This window comes from Drosophila kikkawai, chromosome 3R (genome assembly GCF_030179895.1).
Source record: "Drosophila kikkawai strain 14028-0561.14 chromosome 3R, DkikHiC1v2, whole genome shotgun sequence".
NCBI lineage: Eukaryota > Metazoa > Arthropoda > Insecta > Diptera > Drosophilidae > Drosophila > Drosophila kikkawai.
The window spans coordinates 24,778,720-24,798,233 of record NC_091731.1 but is presented as its reverse complement, the minus strand read 5'-3'; the positions used below and the strand labels follow the sequence as shown (position 1 = coordinate 24,798,233).

Genomic DNA, 19,514 nt, shown 5'->3' with positions numbered 1-19,514 from the left:
CGGAGATTTCACAAAACCATAAAAATGTCAAGTTAATAGAACACATTTTCCCTTTTACGGTCATTTGAATTAATACGAAATTTGCATAATAATACCGGAAAGGGGATTATGTCTGCAGACTCCGGCGAGATGCGAGACCAGTAACCGATACGGCCAGCATTTCAAATAAAGAATTTGCGGTATTTGGGTTAAATATTAATTTACATGTGAAACGGGCGGGCGACCGCGCAGCATCATTGAAAAGTGAAATTTTCGAGGCAGCGGCTAAAATGTAGGCTGCGTGACACTTTCAGTCAGTCATTCAGCCGGGCTCGTCTCGGCTTGGTCATTTTCCAAGCTCATCGAACGACGATTAATCAGCTAATTTCTTTATGAACTTTCATTTATGCAGTGTGGACTGGACTGGACTGTGGCGGAGCTCCACCGGCATTCACACACGTCTTGGCAGCCATCTCATCATCATCTCGCCATCATCAACGTGCTCATAAACTCACGGAGCTTTTATTGTCAACTCCGTGGTCGGTCGTCCGGTTAAAATCAAAGCGCACCGTTTAGAAAATCAATTCCGGAGCAACTGCTGCGGTCTTATATAAAACACCAGTTGCCCAGATCATATACGAATTGTAAAACAACAAATTTGCTTTTATGAACTTATTTTATAATTTAATTACAGCCGGCAGACGCGCCGCGGTTTGGTCAGCTCAACACAAGTCGGGCTCATAAAATGCCGTTGAAAAGGGAAAGTTAACAGAAGAGCGAACCAACAAAAGAAGCAGCAGCAGTGCACAGGGGAAAATTATATGTATATTCATTATATCAACACCAATTCACATTTTATTTCCTTTTTTATTTGCAATTTTTAACGGGTTTTTAAGTATTTAATAGTAAAGTAGAAGTAGTTTGATGTGTAGTTTCAAGAACTTTTTCAAAGTCTTATTTTTCTTTAAAGTACCTTTTTGTTTTCTTAATTTTATTAAATAATGAAATTCCTTCCACCAAAGCTAAATATTTTTCTTTACTGTGTAGCAGAAGCAGCCACCAGTAGACGGAGCAATTAGGCGACGGTACAAGGTTCAGCATCGAGATAAGGGGGCAAGAAACTTGGCAAGAGGTAAAGCAAGTTGCTCTTGGCCAAAGGTAAAGCCAAATGTAGAGGTAATGGTGGTGGTATCCCTGCCGGCCGCTTAACGGGTTTTGGCCGTTCAAGTGCTGCGGCTTTTAATGGTATTGTGTAACAGAACGCACCGTGGCCAAGACGAGCGAACATCTTGTTTTTTTTCTCTCTTTTGTTTTGGGGTCTGTCATGGCCGTAATTTGTTGTTACTGTTGTGCCCATGGCTCTTTAGGTGGTCGAAAAGAACCGTTGCCACTGCCAAAATACAGTGAAAGTTGGCCACGCATTATGCAAATTCAATCCGTACGCCAGTATTCAGTATTCATGTACCAGATTCCACAGAAAATAAAAGTTTGGTCGTCATCTGAAGCGCAGATCAGCAGAGAATCTTGCTGTAGAGTATCTGAACTCTGATATCCGGTATCTGGTGGCTCCATCGATAACACTGCACAAAAGCGTACTGACAAATGACGACACAGCGATAAAGTGGAAGGAAATGCTACATTTTGGTATTAAGTTAGTGAAGTGGAAATGCTCTTTTGTGGCAGAATTTTGTGTGGGAGAAACTAACCTAAGAAGGGCTGAGGTCAGACTTCACTTCGCAAAATATTATATGAGCCATTTAAAGCTGTCCTTAAAAGCCTTTTCCAGTTGACTTCCCTTTAAGTATCCTCAAATATTTTGAGAGATATTCCTTGTGAATTTCGCATAATTGCTTGCAAATTATCACTCAATTTCTTTACAAAATTTCTGAAAATAAAGTGCCGCTTTTAATACTTCTGAACTCTTTACCCAGTTAACTGCAAATATAAGCTTCAAGCACTTGCATATACGAATACTACCCATTGCCAGGGTAAAGCCACTAATACAGCCGTTATGGCCATGTGTGGGTTTCCTTCTGCTGCCGCTGTTGCTTTTTTGCTGCTGCGGATGCTGATGGCTACACAATACGAACTCGGCACAAATAAACTTTCACCGATTTCATAAACCGAAGAGCAGCATCCCAGGCAGCAGCAGCAGCAGCAGCAGCGGCAGAGACCGTGGAACGACACTGGCAGCAACGGCAACATCTCGAGTGGCACTGCACACTCGGCTCCAATGAACTTTAGATTAAAACCACTTGCGTCCGTTGCATGATTAATAAATTATTGAATTACTTAAGTGCTACATAAGAACTAAGGATTTAAATCCAGCCTCGATATGCCGCGGATGCAGCGCGGCGTCTTCGCTTGTGGTGATGGCCATGGCCCTCGCCGGTCACGTAGGATATGCTGTGGCTGCTCTCTCCACCATGCTGGGAGGCCGTCTTTAGGCCCAGGATTCCGGCCATCATCAGGGCCACCATGGCGACGCCCAGGGCCTTCATAGCCAGGGCCGCGATTCCGCCCAGGCCCATTACGGCCATCGCCTTGCCAAACATCAGAGCCATGGCCAGCAGCATGCCCTGGCCCTTGTCCTTTTTTCGTGCCTCTGGAACAATCAAAAATACATTTTATGAGCATGTGACTCCGAAACATCCTTCAAGGCAATGCAGATACATTTTGCCGGCCAAGTGGCTTTTGATTTCATGCAAATATTTGCCGTTTCGATTGGGGCTAAATGTCAAAGCACTGCGGCAGATACATGTAAACATTCATATATATATCAATTTGAACGTTAAATGGAAATTCAATAATTGGACTAGGAATAGGAGAGGATTTACATCTTCGTCAGAATAAATACAAACAGATAAAACAAAGCATTTCCACTTAATGAATTTGGCTAGTCTGATGGCCAAAAAAAATGGAATGATTACATTATAAATTTTAGGCCAAGTATTCTTTGTGCATTGAAAATATTTGCAGGCAAAAGTAAATACAAAAATTTCACTATAGGAATTTCTATTTCTTTAGCAGTTGTAATACTTAAATTGGTAAATATGTGTTAGACTGGAAATTCACTGATTTCTATTCACGCAACGTTTAACTAAAGAAATTCTCCGAATTATTAAATTTTATCCACTTTAATGCTCCCTTGGTTCACTTTCGAAAGCCGTACATATTTTCATTTCCTTTTTATGTGCTTTAAATCGCCTGATTCCATATTCCACGAACCTGAAACATGCGCCTCATCCTCCAGCAGATCCGCCAGCTTCACATTAACCTCGTGCGTTCTCAGATAGAAGGACAGACTGTCCAGCAGGCCCTGCTCCGGCTCCTCCTCGGGCATTGAGGCGTTGAGGGGAACTATTTCCAGGCCCTTCACCACAACTAAGGGCTTGTCGCTGCGATTCAAATTCCGCAGGACATTTCGCAAGGCTCGTTCACCGCGGCAGTACAACGTGACACTAGGGTCCTGGTCACAGATTTCCGCACGGACGACCGAGAAGAGCAGCAGGCTGAGCAGCGGGAAAACACGGAACATGTTGCCGAAACGCTTCAAGTTCAACTAAAAGCCTTGACAATTGCCTGGTCATATTTTATAGCCCCCATTTCCACGGGGCACTTTCCCAGGGGGCCACCGCAGAGGGGTTAGACTCAGTCAAGCATCCCCGGCCGAATTGTCACAATTGTAAATTAAAACAATGGTGCTTCTGAAAAGAAAGAAAAGTGCTTTCAGTTCGCGTTTCTCCTCCTTCCATTTTCTTTCCTGGGCCGTGCAATTTTCTTCTTCACTGGCCGTTGCAATTTTTCCAATTTTCAACGGTCAGTTGGTCGGCAGCCGTGGGATGCGCTTGGCTGCCCCCTTTCCACCAACCACCAACTAGCCACTACCAACCACTTGGCATTTGGTTCACCCGACTCGGCGTCTCTCTGCCAAATTATACAGATTAGAAGTGCTTAAAGTGCTGCGGGTTTGTTCCTATTCCACACCTGCCTCCTGCGCTGCGCCACTTCACACGGTTCTTGGGCGGCCCAGACAACTCCATTAGCCGGCTGGCGAGCGTGTCAGCCGAAAAAGCGAAAGTTACCCCGCCCGAGAGATGAGCGACGAGCGAAGTATAACGTTTAGTAGCTATTTGCGTTGGCCAGCGCACATGCAATGGCTATAAAAATGGGTCGCCCGAGCGTGGAAGGGGTAGCGGGGTGCCTCGTGCGTATAATGTGGTTGTAACTCAATTAGCGGTAAAAAATAAATCAAAAATTAGTACGGTTACTGGTTCGTAATACAGCTAATAAATTAAAAGTGCTCTGAATGTGTATAATGTAATATTGATTAACAAGTCCTAGTTCGTTTTTAACCATAAGTAAAACTAATAATTAAACTCACTTAATAATTATTGTTTGAACCACATTTAACCTAGATTCACAGCACAGCTTTTATTCTCTAAACAATTTATAATTAGCGTTCTTTATTCTAAAACTGGGTCAACCTACCTTGGAGGAGGTAACCGTGCGCCCTGCTTGCAACGTGGTGGCATAATTCAATTAGACAGAGACACGGCCAACAATCTTCTGGGGGATTTCGTAAGATATGGCCCGGGTTTCGGGTATTTTGTAATACTGGGGGGTCCATCGGGCGAGCGAAAGAAATCAACTTGGCGGCATCAAAATCCCGCTTCGGTCGTCATCATCGCCATTTCTCTCCCTCGCCGGAGCGGAGCTGCTGGCGATGAGTGCGATGATGATGAGGATGATGATCGACTCGACTCCAAAAGCAATAACTTTCACTCTCAATGTATTAATTTTTATATTTATCATATTGTTGTTCAAAACAAACACACGCACGCGTTCACACACACACACACACAACACACACGATCTCTGAAAATTTGGAAACCCCGAACGATGTACAAAATTAAACAACAAAACAAGTCGTCCGTTATTGAGCCGAACTGGCAGAGAGTCAACCAAAAATTGATCTGAACTCGTTACGTTTGCCTTGTGTCGGTGCCGGCAATAAAAAGAAAGTATCTCCCCCTGGCAGATCATCAGCTCCGACTTGGACTGCGACTGCGACTTCGACTCCATCTCCATCCGAATCTCGAATCTTGCATCTCGAAAGCAGACAAGCTTCGATTCGATTCATTTGCGAGGGGGTCTTTGTGACCACTGTTGTTCCCAGCGTGAATCTGAATCTGTATCCGAGTCCCAGCCGCCCCCCAACTTAAGATATAATTGATTGTTGTGCAGCATCATCGTGGTCGGCGTCATCGTCATTAAAGAATCTCATTTGCCACACATTCAATTGAATCCCCAATCCAGTGTGGTGCAATGTGCATTGTGCCGCCCGGAATCGAGCTGATTGAATGAGGCAGCAAATGTGGGTGGAAATTGTCCGGGGAGTAAGCAGGTGTGAGGGTGTCTAATGGGAGGTGGTGGCTCAGCAGACAGTTCGGATTGAATTGCTGTCGCAATGAAAAATCAAACGTGGTTTGGTTGCCAACTCATTCTTAATTTTTATACCCTTGCAGGGTATTATAATTTCAGTCAGAAGTTTGCAACGCAGTGAAGGAGACCTTTCCGACCCTTTAAAGTATATATATTCTTGATCAGCATCAACAGCCGAGTCGATCTAGCCATGTCCGTCTGTCCGTCCGTCTGTCCGTCTGTCCGTTTCTACGCAAACTAGTCCCTCAGTTTTAAAGCTATCTCAATGAAACTTTGCATATAGTCTTCTATATGCTCTCACTGCTATATGTCGGAACGGGTCGGATCGGACGACTATATCATATAGCTGCCATACAAATGTTCGATATATTTTTAGAAAAAAAATTATAACTTTGCTGTTTTTCAACATTTTTGCACCATTTTTAAGATATGTCCATTTTATAACATTTCTGAATTTTGGTAAAACTTTTATGAAAATCGGACGACTATATCATATAGCTGCCATAGGAACGATCGGGAAATTAATAGAAAAAAAAATTATAGATTCGTTGTTTTTCAACGTATTTTCATCTACTCCGGGATATAAGCTTATTTTATTATTCTAGAATTTTGGTATAAATTTAAAAAAAAATCGGAAAACTATCTCATATAGCTGCCATATAAACGATCGGAAGATGTAGGGAAAATGTAAAGCTGGAAATGCAAAACTGTAGCTGTCAAACTGTAAACATAATAAGTATAGGTAAAATGTAATGAAATAATATCTGCAAGGGTATACAAACTTCGGCGTGCCGAAGTTAGCTTCCTTTCTTGTTTATATTTAAAATTAGAATTAGAATTAAACAAAATTTTTTTAAATATTTTAACTGCCAAATTTGAATTTGAATTTAACTGCCAAATTCGAATTTGAATTTAACGACGATCAGTTTCAGTGTGCCCAGGTGCAGTTTTAAAATAACTCCTAAATTTGGATTCAAAAGGTTTGAGTCTCCGCTAACTTGCGCCGGCTACTAAATGGTTTGGAACTTGGACAATTTATAACAGTTTATACCAGTTTTCAGCTGCTTGCTGCTGATTTCTGTTCGCCTGTTACCCCAATTTGGGAAACGGGCAATTTGCTTGGAAATGTTCGGAAATTTGGATGGGCTGCTGTAGGGATGTTGTTGTAAAAAGGTTGTTGTTGCCATAAGCTGTTGTTGTCGGCAACAAATAGGTATAAATGCATACAATGAAATATAAAAGTTTATACCAATTATTATTTTTGCCCAAATGTTTTTATAACAGTTTATACCAGTTTTCAGTTGCTTGCTGCTGGTTTCTGTTCGCCTGTTACCTCAGTTTGGAAAGCGGCCAATTTGAATGAAAAGTTTTGCTCACTTCCATCAGTGATGCTCACTTCCATCAGTGATGCTCACTTCCATCAGTGATGCTCACTTCCATCAGTGATGCTCATTTCCATCAGTGATGCTCACTTCCATCAGTGATGCTCACTTCCATCAATGATGCTCACTTCCATCAGTGATGCTCACTTCCATCAGTGATGCTCACTTCCATCAGTGATGCTCATTTCCATCAGTGATGCTCACTTCCATCAGTGATGCTCACTTCCATCAGTGATGCTCACTTCCATCAGTGATGCTCACTTCCATCAGTGATGCTCACTTCCATCAATGATGCTCACTTCCATCAGTGATGCTCACTTCCATCAGTGATGCTCACTTCCATCAGTGATGCTCACTTCCATCAGTGATGCTCACTTCCATCAGTGATGTTCATCACTGGCAGCTAGTGAGATGCAATTTTCTACCAATAATGCAAAAAAATAGCTAGATGAGCATCACTGATGCACATGCGCATCACTGACATTAAGCCCGACTTTATTGACCTCCAATATTGAAATATAGCCAGATGAGCATCACTGATGCAGATGAGCATCACTCATGCAAGTGAGCAAAAATTTCCCTCCAATTTGGCCGTTGCCCAAACTGGGGTAACAGGCGAACAGAAACCAGCAGCAAGCAACTGAAAACTGGTATAAACTGTTATAAAAACATTTGGGCAAAAATAATAATTGGTATAAACTTTTATATTTCATTGTATGCATTTATACCTATTTGTTGCCGACAACAACAGCTTATGGCAACAACAACCTTTTTACAACAACATCCCTACAGCAGCCCATCCAAATTTCCGAACATTTCCAAGCAAATTGCCCGTTTCCCAAATTGGGGTAACAGGCGAACAGAAATCAGCAGCAAGCAGCTGAAAACTGGTATAAACGGTTATAAATTGTCCAAGTTCCAAACCATTTAGTAGCCGGCGCAAGTTAGCGGAGACTCAAACCTTTTGAATCCAAATTTAGGAGTTATTTAACAACTGCACCTGGGCACACTGAAACTGATCGTCGTTAAATTCAAATTCGAATTTGGCAGTTAAATTCAAATTCAAATTTGGCAGTTAAAATATTTAAAAAAATTTTGTTTAATTCTAAAAAAATTTCTTAAATAAATATAAACAAGAAAGGAAGCTAACTTCGGCACGCCGAAGTTTGTATACCCTTGCAGATTGGTTTTCATATTTATATCATAAATTATAATGCCGAAAACAGACACTAAACAGAGTTTGATAACATTTTACCTATACCTATTATGTTTACAGTTTGACAGTTACAGTTTTACATTCCCAGCTTTATATATTTTATACATTTACCGATCGCTTCTATGGCAGCTATAAGATATAGTTGTCCGATTTTTATGAAATTTATACCAAAATTCTATAATAATAAGTGAAGCTCATATCTCAGAGTAGATGAAAATACGTTGAAAACAACGAAGTTATAATTTTTTCTATTACTTTCCCTATCTTTCCTATGGCAGCTATAAGATATAGTCATCCGACTTTCATGAAATTTATACCAAAATTCTGAAATAATACCAGAAGCTTATGTACCAAAGTAGATTAAAATACGTTGAAAAACAACGAAGTTATAATATTTTTCGATTAATTTCCCGATCGTTCCTATGGCAGCTATAAGATATAGTGGTCCGATTTTCATAAAATTTTTACCAAAATTCTGGAATAATAAAAAAAGGCTATATCCCAAAAATGATGCAATAATATTGAAAAACGGCCAAGTTATAATTTTTTTTCTAAAAATTTTTCGAACATTTGTATGGCAGCTATATGATATAGTCGTCCGATCCGGCCCGTTCCGACATATATAGCAGTGAGAGTATATAGAAGACTATATGCAAAGTTTCATTCAGATAGCTTTAAAACTGAGGGACTAGTTTGCGTAGAAACGGACAGACGGACAGACGGACAGACGGACGGACAGACGGACAGACGGACAGACGGACATGGCTAGATCAACTCGGCTGTTGATGCTGATCAAGAATATATATACTTTATAGGGTCGGAAACGTCTCCTTCACTGCGTTGCAAACTTCTGACTGAAATTATAATACCCTGCAAGGGTATAAAAATCTAAAAAATGTGGAAAATTCAGAAAAAAAAATTTAAAATTCAGAAAAATTTTAAAAATTTAGAACAGTTTTTTAAAAATTTTAAATGTTTAAAATTCTAGAATTGTGGTATAAATTTTATAAAAATCGGACAACTATATCATATAGCTGCCATAGAAGCGATCCGTAAATGTATAAAATACGTAAAGCCGGGAATGTAAAACTGAAACTGTCAAACTGTAAACATATTAAAAATAGGTAAAATTTAATGAAACTCTGTTTTGTGAGTGTTTTCAGCATTTAAATCTATAATATTAAAACCAAATCTGCAAGAGTATACAAACTTCGGCGTGCCGAAGTTAGCTTCCTTTCTTGTTATATATATTTTTCTCTGTCAGATTTTAGCATTAATATTATTATGTGTTATTTACCAGAAAAATATGAAGCATAATAAAAACATAGTAAGACATAGAAGAAGGTCAATGAAAACAGTACCGTATGCATATATTATTGCAACGAAAAACTATATTATCATGATTTTATTATGATCTCTTCGGACTCCTAATCCAATTCCAAACTTTAGGTGTATTCGTACTTCGGCTTCCAACATTAAATTGCTTTCATTAATAGTAAGTAAATAAGAAAGAACATATATATAAATGTAGCAATTATAAAAACCAATTAATTTACCTATATTATTATCAGACTGATTTCATCGAACCCTTTCTTCGAGGTTCCACTGTTTGGCCCTCCTCCCAAAAGTCGACCACACTTGGCGGCATCCCTGACACACCGCAAAGTATGCATCAAAGTTGAAGGCCTCAAGTTGCTGCCAACTGCATCGCAATAAATAGGAAAACCGAGTAAACATCCTGCGGCTTTTCAGCGGCAAATGTGGTGCCAAAAAATCTAATCTGCGGCTGAAAATCAGTGGCAGCTAATTAAGGAGCCCAAGAGCTTTTGCCACGGCAACTGGAAAAACAAACCACAAATTTGCTTTTCTTATGACACGCACAGGTGAAATCAAACATAAATATGTTTTTAATTATAAAACAATTAGATTAAAATAAATTAAACGTATCGCTGGGCTCAGGCAATCGATTAGCCAAGTGAAGAAAAAACAACCGAGGAAAATAAACAAGATGCAGAGCCATTAAAACGCAAGGGAAATTCGTGCCGGTGAAAATAAAGCAACGGCAAACCGCAGAAAATCAACATCAACACAGCAGATAAACCAAAGCAACCGGAGCAGTTCAACTGCGCCTGTAATTGCTGGCGAAATAAACTATATTATTATTATAGTTATTGTTATTGTTATTTTCAGTGCCATATATACAAACATTTTGGAATGGCTTTAATTGCGCTTATTTCAAAGTCGCCTGCATTTCTCACATGACTCGTGACAATTTCGCTTTGATTGACTGCCAAAGAGTCAATTTGTACGTCAGCCCTGACAGATCCGGTGGTCATGGTGCGATGACAGGCTTAAGTCCGTAGACAAGTCACCTGCCATACCCAGGAGTGGAGAGGGAGCTTAGGATGGGGACGGATTACTTCCCGAGGGTTCTGGCTCTAGAGAGTTGAGACCAGGACTTGAGAGTCAAGAGGGAGCATTGTCGCTTACAAATTTAGCTTCAGTTGGAATGAACATGTAATTTGGAATGCAATCAATTTTGAATAGAATCACTTGCTCTTCCTCTCTTAAATTGTTCTTTAAATGAAAGCTTGAAATAAACCTACCTATGCAGTTCTAACACAGATGAAAAAATCTCATCATCACTATTAAGTATTTTAAATGGTGATGCTATTTTTGTAATAAAACTTTTGGGAAATATACATAATTCCTTTATAGTTGAAAGCTTTTCAAAGTTCTTAGAAAACCCCATGTCGCTGTGAATTTTTTGTATGATTTTCTCTCTGTGCGGCTTTGTCTTATCCCTCGCCAGGCACTAAAGAACATTGTGATTTCCTTTGAAAGACAAAGTTTTTGGGGTGCAAACCAGTGTCCAAACAATTATGGGAGGGCCGCAAAGGGAGGGGAACTTTTTGGGCCGAAAACTTTCAATCTGCACTTGTCGAACTTCTTGATTATATTTATATTGAAAGCAATGCCTTGTCCACATTTCAACTGCGCTCGCTGTGAGCCCTCGACTGGTTACAATTCGATTAAAATGTAAGGCCAGTGAAAAGTGAAAAGCCTTTGGCCGGAGAAAAAATTTACTCTGGCTACTTTTAGTTTCACTTAAAAGTATTGAAATTGAAAATATTGAAATCAGAGCCAATTAAGGCGAAGAAGCCGCTGGCTGCCTTTTGGAATCGGGACTCCGACTGCGACTCCGACTCCACCCAGCGGATCCGGTTGCAGTCAAGGATCATTAAACTTCGGTGGCACACGTAAACCCAAAGACACACACAAAACTGGAGCAGATAGCAAGCTGGATGGTTAGATGGCTAGATGGGTGGATTGGCTTGGATTGGATTACCTCTTTCGGGCTGCGTCACCGCTTTCCTTTCGATGTCCATCACGGCTTTTGGCCTCGGCCTTGTACATTGTGGCTGCGTTTGGACAATGTTGCCACGGTTACGGGTGCACTTGAAGAAACTTTGATCAAATTGTGTCAGCTTTTATGGCTAAAAACATAGTATATTTATTATAGTAGAAGTGACACTTTTGAAAAGATCAAAGGGAAATGCTACGTTAAATAGTTATATTAAAATTAGTATATTTATGTTTTTAATGTTTGACTAAAGTACTTAATAAAAATATAGACGTAAAATGATCACATCTATGTTGTAACATTGTATTTTTTTCTGTATGTTTGGTGGTAGGCTTTCTTGGCGAACCGCCTCGCATTACTTGCACTTTTGCGGCATTGGCCGACGAACGATGGTGTCAAGTTGCGAATGCCGCGGCCATTCAGATTACAGTCATTACACTCACAGTGGATCCTTGGCTAGATAAAGCAGCTGGACGGCCCCTGAAGAGTGCTGAAATGGTGCCACTGTGAAAGAACGAACGGTCGAGGTCTGATTGCCACTGCCTCAAAATTGGCCACAATTACCAAGCTCGCCTGCGTGCCAATGCCTGGCTGACTGGCTGGCTGGAAAAGTGAATATTTATTAGTCCCGCTCATCATGCACCGACGAAAAGTATTACCCCTCCGTAGCCCCAGACTTCCCCTGCTCAGCAGAATGTAACTGAGCCGGCGATTTATGAAAAAACGAGAGCTATCAGTTCGTTTCACTTTTCTTTTATTATTTATTTATTTATTGTGAACAGGCGCCGAGGCGTGGCCACATCTCGAGCCTCAGCCCGAGCCTCTGATTTTCCACCCACCACCTCCCGCCAAGTGGCGACTTAATTGTACCTGTACTCGAACTGCTTTTACTTTTGCCTGCGAAAATTGCAACTTGCGGGCAAATTAATGAGCAGTAAATTAGCCGCATTAGTACAGCGGCCACATGCCGCGGACGCCGTCAAAGCCACTGGCTTTTCTGCCATTCTGCCACGGCCACTGCCACTGCCTTTAGCAAAGCCATTGCCACTACCACTGCCACAATGCCAGCCCCTCTGGCCAAGAGACGTGAGGGCAGGCACTCCCATGTTGCTCATATGCAGGCCAAAGTTCGGGCCTAATGTTATGTGGTTAATGAAATTGTAGCTAATTAAGTCACCCTTTTCAACCTTTCGGGAATGCAACTGAGAAGCATCGTATGCAAAAAGCCAAAGCAAATTACTAAGCACTGCGTTCGGTCTGGTTTTTACAGTGGGACAATTATTCATAACAGTTCCATTTACCTTGTGGTATTTTATTTAAAATTATTAAACTGCTAAAATTTGTATTAAAAATATTTTCTTCAATTTCCATGCCAGCTATAGCATAGCCAAATATACTTATTGACTCCCTCAAAATAAATTTAACGAGCTAAGAATAATTTTAGCCACTGTGCACTTGCAACCAATACTGCAATAGTGAAGCCTGCCTGCTGAGCGATGGCCGTCACTCAGCTGGTTGACTTGAAATCAAAACTGTAGCAGAAACGGGCGGCATTGTTGGTGGTGGTGCCGGTGGGATGGTGATGGTGATGGCTTGCTGGTGGTAATAGTGACGGCGGTGCAGTGGCTGCACGCAGCTTGCTCGGATGCTGCTGCCGCTGCTCCAATAAAACTGAGTTGCATGCAACCGCTGGTAATTAGTCGCAACAAGGCGCTGCATCAGCTGCCATCGAATCACGAGCATTTCGCATTCGCATCCATGTGAAGGATACGCCGCGCCCGTCTTTTCTCCAGTGTCGTGTGTTGTGGGGTGTTCTTTAATAACGAAAAATCGAAAAAGGGAATAATATCCTGAAAATGCCAAGCCATTTAGTTGCCAGCTGCCTTTTGCTGGCCCTCAGCCTGAACCTGAGTCTTCGTCCTGCGCTTGCAGCCATACACAAGCGAAGTGGCGCCAATTCCCTGGGAGTGGAGACGGAGGCCAAGCCTGCGGCGAGTCCTGCGGCCAGCGTGGAGAACACAGACCTCCTGGACAAGCTGAGCTGGAAGTGCGCAAATAACGCCAGCTGCCTCTATGGCGTGGCCAATGGCATCATGGCCTCCTATCGCCGTGGCGAGACCATCAAGCTGGGCCTCTTTGACCTGGTCAAGCTGCCCGAGCTGGACGCCTCGCACAAGCACAAATGGGGCTCCGGCCGCGGTCTCTCCAGCTTCATGGACTTCGTCACTGGAAACGCCATCCGGGTGCCCGTGGGGCCAATGGTGTTCAGTGTGCAGCGGGCCGAGGACGACAGCGAATATATCGAGGTGGCGCTGCTGAAGAAGGCATCCAGTGGAACAGGTAAAGAGACAAGGTGGCATGTGTTCGACGTGCACGGGGGAGCCATTGGCGCCCGGCGGGCACGCTTGACCAGATGCTCCTGCTTGGCATGCGGCTGGCATTTTGACGACACTTGACTGCAAACTTTGACAAGACCGTGACAAATTCCTACACTTGGAAAATACTAAAGGAGAGAGAGAACATAAATTTTGCTGGGTTTTACTTGAAGTCATTTGATCAACATAGTAAAATAGGAGTATACATTTTCTGTAAGAAATTATAAGCTATTGCTGTGAATAAACAAAATCCCTTTAGAAAAATTAGTAAAATCTGAAATATTGTAGGTATCTCCTTAGAATTATCCTCTTACTCCCTAATACTTAGCTAAGATTGTTCTTTAGTTTACTATTTTCAGTCTCCTTGTTTTCCAATAGTTGCCAAGTTTTCTCACAAATTAAGTTAAAAGTACAAGTTAAACTTATTCCCTTTTTTTCTTTTGGAAATGTGATAAATATTTGATCAAGTAGCAACCTCCCAAGATTCTGTCAAGATTGTTAAGGTTTATACATCTCTACCAAGCTGAACTCCTTGACCGATGCATATCAATGACTTTGTCGGGACCAAACTCCCATTATTTATCCCCGTTTAATCTGACGTTCGATACACAAGGCATCACCGCATCAATCATACCGCATCCCTTGACAGGAAAGGGGCGGGTCAATCAAAGCCCTTCCCATGTCGCACTATTACGTATACGTACGAGCGCCATTACAGCCATAAAGCCTAAAACGTGTCTTGTTTCCCTAAAATAAACAACAGGACGCCTGCAAGGCAACGGAATCCTCGGTGGCGGAAATGGCGGCGGCAGTGGTTTCTTGGGCGGCGGAGGCGGTGACAACGGAGGTGGCGGACTTCTGGGCAACCGAAGACGTAAACAGCAGCAGGACAAGAAACAGTTCCAGATGTACATACCTATGTACCTGGCGGCCACCACTTTTGGCTGGACGATGGTGGTGGCCAAGTCTGTGGGCCTGCTTACCCTGAAGGCTCTGATCCTGTCCAAGATCGCCTTCGTCGTGGCTGCCATTCTGCTGATCAGGAGACTCATGGACAACGCCAACGAAAGGCAAGTGAAACTTACTCTATTATTATTAATAAAATATAGGAAAACAGTTTTTAAGTATTTTAATTATGCAAACATATTAAATAATTTAATTACTTAACAGGGTGTATCCGTTCCCGGAACAGACGCCCTACATGATGCCCTACGGCATTGACTACCCGCTGCACGGCGCTGAGATCGCGCCGGAAATGTACCCCGCGTCGCTGCATCACCTGGCGATGGCAGGCGGCGGCCAGCTGCCCGGGCATCCCGGCCATCCGGGCCTGGAGAGCCTGAGTGCCGAGAGCCACCTGCACTCCGCTCAGGTGTCCAGCGATGGCAGTAACAACACGCAAGTGCTGGCCTCTCTGGGCGGGCTCAGCGCCCTGGCCCACAAGATCAAGCGTGAGGACTCGTGGTTGGCGAAGAGTAAGTGTAAGTTTATCCAGTGTTCTCCATATTTCAGGCAGTCGGGGAAGGGGTAGAGAACCTAGTCGTCCCAAAGATTCCCAATTTTTCCGTGACTCCATGGCCGGAGTGAACTCCCTGAATGCGCATGCCGTGGCTGTTGCTGCTGCTGCAGCCGACGGTGCAGTAGAGGAGGACTATGAGGACGAAGACACATTGGGTATGGGTTTTGCTTGGGGCTCACACAATGGAAAATATGGCATATTTTTAGGCAGCCTTGGTTTGGCGATACAAAACACGAAATAGTACAAATCTTGGTTATAGTACACATTGGGTAAATCACGGCGAGCGCATTGCTTTGTATAGCTTGAAAATATGTGTCAATCAATCAAATAATGTTAATATGGAGATTTGTCTACACTGTATGGTTTTTCTACTGAGAATCTGGTTTTAGTCCATATCAAACTCGGTGTGAAGTTAAGCACCCCAAAAAACTACTTGCATACTTTTCTACTGTAGAGCATTTTCAAGCTCACAATGTTTCCAGTTGCACGTTCATTATTTATTAGATGTTGCACAAACACAAGAGATGCTGTAAATTCAATGAACAGCATAATTAATATCTGTCAGGGATGTGAACCGTTCTTTCACCCTAAAACCCTTCACCTGTATCCTATCCACGTGAGTGCACCCTCCACTAGCTACCAGCACTCACCACATCGGCTTCAAGTTCCGGAAGCCCTGGGAGGTGCCAATTACTCGATTGATTAATGAGAAAACTCCCTCCCATTGCAGCCACTCCCGCCCGGCGACCGCTGATCTACAACTACGTGCAGCCGCAGATGCCTTACTACCGCTCCTGAGGCGAAAATTAGCCAATTAGCAGCTACCAAAGACCGCGGGGGTAGCGGAAGGTGGGAGGTCGGAAGATTAGATGGTTGGAGGGCGGCTATGCTGCCATAAAGACACCGAATATCGGACATCGGAAAGGGCATCGAACGTGCTCCGGGCTGCCCTCAGCCCGAGGAGCTTACGTGTCGATATTATTTATTGAATCGTTCTTAACTTAGTGAAACCTTGCGCACACATTTAGTCTAGTTCAATGTCTCTGTAATTAGCAGTTGAAAAGCTACATAAACTGAAAAAAAAAACAACAATAAAGAATTGAGCACAAAGTTGTTCAGAAATTATAATCGCTTGCCGTTTATTTATGCAATAAATATTAATAAGTAAATAAATTAAGAGTACGTATAAATAAATTACAATTGAGAGAATGAGCGTCATTGAGAAAATGGAAAAGTGAAAGTGAGTGTGAGAATAGCTACAGCTGCGACAGAGTAAGACAGTTGCGGTGACAGTGAGAGAGAAATATCGTAATTCTAAAGGAAAGTAGAGAAAGCATCGCTTTCAAGAGATCCAGAGAGAAATAGAGAGACAGAGTGAGAGCGTGAACGTGAGAGAAGTTTCCCCAAGCCAGTGTTAGAGGAAAACCCAATTTAGTTCATTCCTGATCTAATGACATACATAACAAGTTACTCGTGCTCTAGAACCGACTTTATTGCACCACTTTTCCCGGCTGCTGGCCGCTGTAAGCCAGGTTCTGGGCTTGCTCCTGCTGGTGCTGCACCTCCTTAGCCAGGATATCGGCGGGCACGTCCACCAGGCCCTCCACGAACCCATCGAAGGCCCTCGACCAGCCGGAGCTGTAGCTGTCGTGGTGCGACGGCACCTCCACGATAGTCTTCTTGCTGGACAGCAGCTTCTTCAGGGAAATGATTACCGCCAATAGCAGGGCGATCTTTGATACGATCAAAGCCTTGCCGGCCAATAGGAAGAGACCCTTGAGCAGCAGCGCCCCCACCATACCCGTCTTTGCGGCCATCATCATGAGCAGCGGTCCCATGTTCTTCATCTTACCACGCCCCTCCTGCAGAGCCTCCAGCGGACGCACAGACACACCCACGTTAAGGCTGCCCGCCGGATCGCTGCTCATCACGAAGTCAGCGTTCTCCGAGAAGCTGTAGCGTAGGGAGCGGGATCGGATGAACTTCCACAGCTTGTTGGCCATCAGCAAAGCGAACGTCTCCTCGTCGGAGCCCATGGAGCGAGCCAGCAGCTGGTTCACCTCCGGATCATCCGGCACCATCGAAATGTTCCTGTGGATGAGGTGGGGTAACAAGAGAACGGGTCATAATAATATTGAGTTGCCTTTTATTGATCTTTAGATCTTGACGTTAAGTTAAATTTATTTTACCATTATATATTGTTAGTTAATCAGATTAGAAAGTAGTACAAAGATACCTTTTGAGTTACTATTTTGAGTTAAATATTTTAAATTGCCCATGCATATTCTTCACTCACCAGTTTTCAGTGACTTTCACGCGATCACCGAGGTCTAGTCTAGTGTTCAGGTACAGGTGATTCATAACAATTGACATCTTGATCATTCTGCAGGCTCTATCGTCCTCCTGCCTGCAATTCTGTTTCAACTTGGCCAGCAAAAAGTCCTCGATATTCCGACGCTCGTCGTCCGTTATCTGAAAGTTGATAATGTTTATGTTATAAATTTAGATAGTTTCAATTATTTAATACAAGTTTTAAAGCAAATTAAATCATAATAATGAATTATAGGGACTTTAATAAAGGATAATTGCATAAATGTTCATTAATGAATAATAGTTTAGGAAAGGCTAGTCTTCTAAAGAAACATTTTAAAGTAAAGCAAATAATGTTATATTCCTATTGTTGACCTTTCCTTGCATTACCCAGCCATTCATGTCTTTAGAATTATATAAAAAGAAGTATACATTTTTTTGTGGAAGTTAAGGAGCAAACTGTCTGAGTACTTTTGAAATGTATTTTGGCCCCAGCTAAGAGCTTTAAGAAGAAGGTGCACAATAGCACAATCCTTAATACCCCTAACAGGTATCTTATCCCCTAATATTCCCGAAGGCAACCCTAGCGATGAACTTTGAGATAAGGCAATAAATTCGGACAGCCAAAAACAGAGGGTCGCTGGCTTTTCCTGCGCTCCACGCCTGGGGCCAACACTTTATCCTTGTCAGTGACAATTAATGTCCAAGTTATCGCCGAGTCCTGCATCTTCGGCCGGAACTTCCGAGGACCTTGGCTTACCGTGACAGTGCCATCCCGTCGCTTGCTGCCCCGGGCAGAAACGAGGACGCAGAAGAACGCCAGCAGCGTGCAGACCTTAAATGCTTGCATTTTCGGGTTTCGCTTATATATTCACTCAGTTTACACTCTCGCGTCACAGAATTTAATGTTGTTTTTATGCTTAGTATCACTTAGTATTTCACTATATCCTGGCCTTATCCTTTCGGCACTCGAACACACACACTCTCACAAACGGCCGCGTCTTCGCTCTGCTAGAATGCTACGCTCTTGCAGTTGACATCGTCGCCTTGATAGAAAGAAAACCTAATGCGAATTTTCCGCCAGTGATTTCGATTTTATATGAAAAGCGACCGAAAGCACCGCAAACGCAATGCAGGTCTCTGCCGCCGTCGACGCCGGCGTTTGTCTTTGCGGGCACTTGAAGTTGATTCCGCAACCTGGAACAAGAAACTGGTCGCCAAAAAGACTGGCTCCGGTCCTCGCACGAAGCCACTCGCTTGGCCAGTTTCGGTGGATTCTACCAGCTTCCGCGGCCTTGTCCCCCAACTTGCCACCGCCCGTGACTTTGTCTAGGTTGCCTTTGCGCTGACTTTGTTTCCATTGCCCGCGTGGGTTGTTGTCAACAAAAACAGAAAGACAAAAAGAAAACAAAGCCAGCCGAAAGTAAACAACAGACCTAATTCCCAACAACAAGGGGCCCGATTTTCCCACACAACAAGCAGCATCTGCTTTGGAAAAGTGGGCAGAGAATTAGCGGGGAAAATCAGCCTGCTATTGACAGCACGCATGCAAACCTGAAAACTTTTCAGCCGCTCTAATTAGTCAAAGGCTCTTCATTCCCCCAGGCAGCACTCTCACGCAGGGGCGTTGTTAAAGGGGAAGTAATGGCGATAAAATAGATAAATATATTAATTTGGCCAGCAATTGTTCTTTGTTAAAATAATATTAAGAGGTGATAAGTATAAGTATTACCAATTAATTACAAAAACACCACTATTTTCTATTTTCTAAGCCGTGAAATCAACTTGTCAGAATATATTCCCAACAGATTTCATACTCTATTTACTCTTCCAATTACTTTTCAGATCTTCCCACAACCGCTTAATTTTCCCTTTTTATTATACATTTTCCGAGCCCCCGTAGGCAACGCTGCTGCCATCAATT

The 19,514-nt window shown here is 42.7% G+C and overlaps 3 protein-coding genes across 5 annotated transcripts; 1 reads left to right on the top strand and 2 right to left on the bottom strand.

Moving 5' to 3' along the window:
- Positions 1 to 2,297: 2,297 nt before the first annotated feature.
- On the bottom strand, positions 2,298 to 11,504 carry Osi5 (Osiris 5). The gene is made up of 3 exons (XM_017182288.2): positions 11,372 to 11,504; positions 3,208 to 3,686; positions 2,298 to 2,584 (listed from the first exon to the last, which is right to left on the bottom strand). The coding sequence occupies exons 2-3, from the start codon at positions 3,515 to 3,517 to the stop codon at positions 2,298 to 2,300; spliced, it is 597 nt and encodes a 198-aa protein (XP_017037777.1). The 5' UTR covers positions 3,518 to 3,686; positions 11,372 to 11,504.
- Positions 11,505 to 12,979: 1,475 nt separating this feature from the next.
- On the top strand, positions 12,980 to 16,358 carry Osi4 (Osiris 4). 3 transcript variants are annotated; one of them, XM_017182290.2, is made up of 4 exons: positions 12,980 to 13,726; positions 14,525 to 14,831; positions 14,932 to 15,236; positions 16,011 to 16,358. In XM_017182290.2, exons 1-4 carry the CDS (start codon positions 13,243 to 13,245, stop codon positions 16,076 to 16,078), a joined length of 1,164 nt encoding a protein of 387 aa, XP_017037779.1. In that variant the 5' UTR covers positions 12,980 to 13,242; the 3' UTR covers positions 16,079 to 16,358. The 3 variants fall into 3 exon arrangements, with proteins under 3 accessions (XP_017037779.1, XP_017037778.1, XP_070142980.1); XM_017182289.2 differs by having other exon boundaries at positions 12,982 to 13,726; positions 14,932 to 15,242; XM_070286879.1 differs by lacking the exon at positions 12,980 to 13,726 and adding an exon at positions 14,225 to 14,455 and having other exon boundaries at positions 14,932 to 15,242; positions 16,011 to 16,357.
- Positions 16,359 to 16,497: 139 nt separating this feature from the next.
- Osi3 (Osiris 3) lies at positions 16,498 to 18,636 on the bottom strand. The gene is made up of 3 exons (XM_017182253.3): positions 18,351 to 18,636; positions 17,577 to 17,752; positions 16,498 to 17,371 (listed from the first exon to the last, which is right to left on the bottom strand). The coding sequence occupies exons 1-3, from the start codon at positions 18,438 to 18,440 to the stop codon at positions 16,771 to 16,773; spliced, it is 867 nt and encodes a 288-aa protein (XP_017037742.1). The 5' UTR covers positions 18,441 to 18,636; the 3' UTR covers positions 16,498 to 16,770.
- Between the last annotated feature and the right edge of the window lie 878 nt (positions 18,637 to 19,514).

Excerpts from the sequence above, each read along its gene's own strand:
- Osi5 (XM_017182288.2), bottom strand. The coding sequence starts at position 3,517 with ATGTTCCGTGTTTTCCCGCTGCTCAGCCTGCTGCTCTTCTCGGTCGTC. Across the intron at positions 2,585-3,207 it reads GGATGAGGCGCATGTTTCAG|AGGCACGAAAAAAGGACAAG; the intron begins GTTCGTGGAATA and ends TGATTGTTCCAG.
- Osi3 (XM_017182253.3), bottom strand. The coding sequence starts at position 18,440 with ATGCAAGCATTTAAGGTCTGCACGCTGCTGGCGTTCTTCTGCGTCCTC. Across the intron at positions 17,753-18,350 it reads GACGGGATGGCACTGTCACG|ATAACGGACGACGAGCGTCG; the intron begins GTAAGCCAAGGT and ends ATCAACTTTCAG. Across the intron at positions 17,372-17,576 it reads GTGAAAGTCACTGAAAACTG|GAACATTTCGATGGTGCCGG; the intron begins GTGAGTGAAGAA and ends CCTCATCCACAG.
- Osi4 (XM_017182289.2), top strand. The coding sequence starts at position 13,243 with ATGCCAAGCCATTTAGTTGCCAGCTGCCTTTTGCTGGCCCTCAGCCTG. Across the intron at positions 13,727-14,524 it reads GAAGGCATCCAGTGGAACAG|GACGCCTGCAAGGCAACGGA; the intron begins GTAAAGAGACAA and ends AATAAACAACAG. Across the intron at positions 15,243-16,010 it reads GTGGTTGGCGAAGAGTAAGT|CCACTCCCGCCCGGCGACCG; the intron begins GTAAGTTTATCC and ends CTCCCATTGCAG.